Genomic DNA, 6,000 nt, shown 5'->3' with positions numbered 1-6,000 from the left:
TTGTCCTCTTTACGTATGAGAAGCTCCAACCAAAAGCGTGGTATTGGCTTAATAACCGCGAGATTATTGATCCAATTGTCTTTGTTCTGATCTGGTGCCGTGTGATCGCCTACAATCCCAAACAAACATACAAGAAAAGAAAAAGGTCAGCACCGAATTGCTGAAAAAAGAAAAACATGAAGGCTTCCTCACTTCCACTTGCTCTCCCATATTGACTTTTTTTGTTAGTCAACTGAAATGAAAATGAAAATGCTATTGCTACTTTGAACTTTGAACTTTGAACTTTTGAATTAGAAAAATTAATATTAAATCACTGTGTGCTTCCATTAACATTTCACGTATATATATGACACACATACTGGTTGACATTTCTCAAAAAGCCTTTGCCAAAAAACAAAAAAAAAAAAATCATTGGATTAATTAATTCCTTTGCAATTTGTTTTGTTAAGGCATCTGGCCCACCACATCTTTTATTAATCTCTTCTGATTGGTGGCACCTTGATCTGATTTCTCCATAATTATTATCTCTGCCTACCTGACTGCTATTGATGGATGAGCTTGCTTGCTTCATGGACTGGGATCTGGAATCCATTGTGAGAGGGTGCCCATCAACTGCCACCACCATCATGGAGCACGATCCAAACCCTAATTTCCTTTTTCATCAACAAGATTATGACCTACTTTTCAGTACTAGTAGTTTTCCTGAATTCTCAGAAACCACAAGGGTCCTTGATGAATTGGACGAGCTTTACAAGCCTTTCTACCCAGTTTTCCACACTCTTTCCCCTCATATTCAAAACAATATTAATGAAGATGATAATAATAATCATCATCCCCTACCGTTACCAATAATCCCCAAAGAACCCGAAGATGCCATCAAACAAAACTTGCAGCAAGTTTCCACAGTTTCTAAACCTAAAAAGAGGTACGTTTATTCAGTTTATTTTACTTACTTAATTATGAGGTTAATTAATTAACTAGTTGTTGAACCCTAACATAATATTAATAATGATATGCAGCAAGAAGAACATGAACAAGAGGGTGGTGAAGGAGGTTACAGCGGCGGATATTGGAGTTTGCGACGCATGGGCGTGGCGAAAATACGGACAGAAACCTATCAAGGGTTCACCATATCCACGGAGCTATTACAGGTGCAGCAGCTCGAAAGGATGCGTGGCGAGGAAACAAGTTGAAAGGAACCATCTGGATCCAACGATTTTCTTGGTTACATACACCGCTGAACACAACCATCCCTACCCTACTCGCCGCAACTCTCTCGCAGGGATTTCACGCAAGAACAACTCCTTAACAACAACTACTACTACTACTACAACTTGTTCTTCTTCTTCGAATTCCTCGTCCATGGAAGAACATAAGGGATTCAAGAAGCAGCATGGACTTCTTTGTGAAGCTGCTGAGTTTGGTGATGTTTGGTTTCCAGACACAACAGACATCGATCATGAATTTATGAGGCTTAATAATAAACAAGAACTTGAATTTCATGCTGATGATTTCATTGCTGGTAATTATTAGTTCGTCAATCTTCGTCATTAATGAATGAATCTAACGTACTTAATTAGAGCAAGTTTTTACAATATAATCCCTAGTTCCTCTTTTCCCACTCTGATTTTGTAGAATTACTTTTCTTCTTTTTTGTTTTGTATGTTTTGAAGCTTATAGTTATTAATCTTCTGTTCGTCAATGTAAACAAAGAAGCAAAATTTCAATGCTAGATACCTCAGTTTCTTAGCTACCAATGGTTATTGTGGGCGATCTTATATTTCACCAATTGTGCTTAAATTACGATCCATTTTGTATTGCCGTATTGAACTATTTAAACTTAGAAACCAAATCTTTCAATTCCAACCATACAATATTTGATTTGAACTTTCAACAAATTAATTACCAAACATCATTGTTATCCAATTTTAATAGCTCTGAAATAATACCCAAACGAAAACTGTATCTGCATACCAGAGTTCGCTTGTAATAACTTTATATGCACCTATTTTTACTAGTGAATGCTATCTAACCTCTTCTAAAATAATATGTAAGTTACCTTTTATGATGGGTCAAATTTTAATTGGTCATTATCTTAACCATAGTTGAATTATTTTGTAATTTATTATTTAAGATGGGTAATAGTATAATTTATTATTTACGTCGTCGTCATCTACTATATTCTCACGCAATCTCTCTTTCTTCAATGCATCATTCCTTAACTACATTCTCGTCCTTCTTAGTATAGCTGGCGCCGATGTCATTGCTATTTCCCGTCTTCTCTCACTCAATTTCTCTTTCTGTTATGAATCACTCTTTATTAACATAATTAATGGTTAATTTGATTATTAAATTTTTTTATTAAAAAAATATATCTTTATTTAATTACATAATAGAACATATTTTCATATGTAAAATATAATATAATAAAGTAAATCTATTTAGAGTGCTAAAAATATAATTAAAATCATGAACATATAAATATAATAGTAAAATTTGTACTCTAGTAAACATATGCTTTATCATATATAAATTATTTAAAAAAATTGAATAAATTGTTAAAATTAATAACAAAAATTTAAAATGATAAAATTCAACTTTCTTATCATATTTTTTATAATATTTAATTTATTAGTACTTTATTATTTAATTAATGATTAAACAAATATAACAATTTAAAAAAGAGACCAATATAACAGTTTTAAAATAACATAAAAATAATATTTTAAATAAAAAATTCTTAATATTTAAATTTTTAAATACAAAAATAAATTGTATAAATATTTAACAGATAAATATAAAATACATGCCTAAAATAAATAAAATATATAAATAGAAGTAGTCTTAAGAAATAACGAATTATTTTTGTCTGTTTTATTTATTTTAGACATATATTTCATATTTATCTCTTAAATATCTATACAATTTATTTTTGCATTTAAAAATTTTAATATTAACTATTTTTTATTTAAAATATTATTTTTACGTTATTTTTAAATTGTTATATTGGTCTCTTCTTTAAAATAATACAAAAATAATTTTTCATGAAAATAATTTGTTTAATTATTAAGTAAATAATAAAGTACTATTAAATTAAAATTTAAAAGAATAAAAATATTATAAAAAATACTTGTAAAAAAGTTAGATTTTATCATTTTAAACTTGTGTTATTAATTTTAACCATTTATTTATTTTTTAAAATAATTTATGTATGATAAAAGATATATTTATTTGTTTAAAATACAAATTTTATTATTATATTTGTATATTCCTGATTTTAATTATACTTTTAAGTACTCTGAATAGATTTATTTTATTATATTATATTTTACATACGAATATATGTTCAATCATGTAATTAAATAAAAGTATATTTTTTCAATAAAAAAATTTAATAACCAAACTAACCATTAATTATGTTGATAAGGAGTGATCCACTGCAAAAAGAGGGATCGAATGAGAGGATAGGAGATAGCGATAAGGTCAGCACTGGTTATATTGGGAAGGACGGTAAAGTTACGATGAGAATTTAATGACGTCACGACGACGTTGGCGCTTCTTGTCACGACGACGATGCTTGGAAGGACGAAGCTACGCGATGACGAAAGAATGGAGGAGTTAAAAGGTGCTTCAATTAACGAAAGTGGGATTTTGATATTTTAAAAAATTATACAATTACCCATCTCAAATATGTACAAGATGTCTCTGGTACGGGTTGAGAGATGGATCGAGAACTTGCGGGTTGAGGCAGATGTTGGATCACTTGACTGGAGCAATGGGGAGAGGTACCTGCAAAGACACTCCGACGCTCAAGTCAGAATGGATCTGAGAGGTATAAGGTGTGAGGAATAAATGAATACCTGGAGGGACCTGGTTCCTCTATTTATAGGTGATGGTGAATATCTTATCTTATCTTATTTGGCTAAGATAAGGAATACATTTGAATTATCTTATCTTATCTTACTTGATTAAGATAAGGGAGACGTTTAAATTTGAAAGTTGGTTAGGAGCTCTAGTTGGCCAGTTTTGGGCCTTCTGGAAGGGCGAAGCGGGTCAGACCCGGGTAACCAGGTTCGGGGACCGTTCCGAGTATAGGATCCGTAGACCGGATCCGTAACAGTTGCTCCCGGAGCGAGAGAGTGAGGGTGCTCGGTCTCATCGCTGGAGGAACCTTTTCCTTGCCGTTGTGGTTTTGCAAGGAGATCGTTGTTTGGTTTTTCCGGTCGAGGTCGACGATTTGGGGAGTTCCTAGCCGTTTCATGGTCAGGCGAGGAGCGCGTTGTTTGGGCGTTTCATCACATGTCGGGTTTGATAACCGTAACAGTTGCCCCCGGAGCATGAGAGTATGCTTTCTTAGTCTCAATGCTAAGTTGTTGGAGAGTCTGATCCTCTATAGTTCGGGAGACTGTGAGGGGCCTGAAAAAGACGTGACGTCATCCTGCACCAATTGGTAGGATGTTGGTCAGTCTGACTTTCTGCGAGTTGGAAGACCGTCCTCATGCTTGTTTTGTGTGGCCTTTTTTTTGGGCCGTTATTGTGAACTTATTTTAGACCTCTTAGTGGGCCGATTTCAAAACTTTGTTTATTTAGCTTATTTGGATTTCCGTTTTGTTGGCTTTGCGGGTGATCGATTCATGAGTCATTATTTTTGTTATTTGGATATCCGTTATGTTGGCCTTAGAGTAATCGATCCCCGTGCTGCCATTTTTTATTTGGATACCCGTTTTGTTATTTGGATATCCGTTTTGTTGGCCTAGGGGTAATCGATTCCCGAGTAGCTGTTTACTTATTTGGATATTCGTTCTGTTATTTGGATATCCGTTTTATTGGCCTCGGGTGATCGATCCCCGGGCCGCCATTTTTTGTTATTTGGATACCCGTTTTGTTATTTGGATATCCGTTTTGTTGGCCTAGGGGTGATCGATCCCTGGATAGCCGTTTACTTATTTGGATATCCGTTCTGTTATTTGGATATCCGTTCTGTTGGCCTCAGGGTGATCGATCCCCGGGCCATCATTTTTTGTTATTTGGATACCCGTTTTGTTATTTGGATATCCGTTTTGTTGGTCTAGGGGTGATCGATTCCCAGGTAGCCGTTTACTTATTTGGATATCCGTTTTATTATTTGGATATCCGTTTTGTTGGCCTCGGGGTGATCGATCCCTCGGTAGCCGTTTACTTATTTGGATATCCGTTCTGTTGGCCTCAAGGTGATCGATCCCTGGGTGTCGTTTACTTATTTGGATATCCGTTCTGTTATTTGGATATCCGTTCTGTTGGCCTCGGGGTGATCGATCCCTGGGTAGCCGTTTACTTATTTGGATATCCATTCTGTTATTTGGATATCCGTTCTATTGGCCTCGGGGTGATCGATCCCTGGGTGTAGCCGCGTTTAGTTCGTGTCGTCGGATAAGGCAATGCTTTTGAAATAATGAATTTCATTTGTGGTTTGGGCCTCGTTAAAACCTCCCGATGTAGGTAGGAAAGAGTGCCCAGTAAGAAAATATACGATTGAACAACTTAAGCAATAAATGAAAGTGAAGAAGGCAAAATATAAAAGGTAAAGAGATAGTCTTAAACGACTTCGATCTTGTTGCTTTGGAAGCATGTTTCTACATATAGTAGCGCTGTAAGTTGGTGGAATTTCAGGATCTTGGGAGCTTGGTCCCATCTAGTCTTTCGAGCCTGTAGGCTCCTTTTCCGATTACCGTCTTGATTTGGTAGGGACCCTCCTAGTTGGGCGTGAGATTCCCTTTTCCGGGAGTGGGTAGACTGATGTTGTTTTGTCGTAAGACGAGGTCTCCTGGTCCGAAGTCTCGTCGTACCGTGCTGCCATTGTACCTTAGGCTTATTCTCTATTTTAGGGCTAGCTTCCGTAGGTGTGCTATACTCCTGACCTTGTCTGTAAGGCCCTACTTTGCTTCTTTGTCGTTTTCTCCCATGATTCTGCGTGGACTTTGGTGTGCATCGAGGTCGGAAAGGAAGATACCTGCCGCATCT

The 6,000-nt window shown here is 35.5% G+C and overlaps 1 protein-coding gene across 1 annotated transcript; it reads left to right on the top strand.

Moving 5' to 3' along the window:
* Window positions 1-342: 342 nt before the first annotated feature.
* Window positions 343-1,757, top strand: LOC107630752 (putative WRKY transcription factor 29). The gene is made up of 2 exons (XM_016333971.3): window positions 343-925; window positions 1,020-1,757. Exons 1-2 carry the CDS (start codon window positions 549-551, stop codon window positions 1,531-1,533), a joined length of 891 nt encoding a protein of 296 aa, XP_016189457.1. The 5' UTR covers window positions 343-548; the 3' UTR covers window positions 1,534-1,757.
* The last annotated feature ends 4,243 nt before the right edge of the window (window positions 1,758-6,000 follow it).

The sequence above is a fragment of the Arachis ipaensis genome, chromosome B3 (assembly GCF_059453495.1).
Source record: "Arachis ipaensis isolate K30076 ecotype BB chromosome B3, ASM5945349v1, whole genome shotgun sequence".
Classification (NCBI taxonomy): Eukaryota; Viridiplantae; Streptophyta; class Magnoliopsida; order Fabales; family Fabaceae; genus Arachis; species Arachis ipaensis.
The sequence above is the reverse complement of the archived record's forward strand: the minus strand, read 5'-3'. Positions and strand labels throughout refer to the sequence as shown.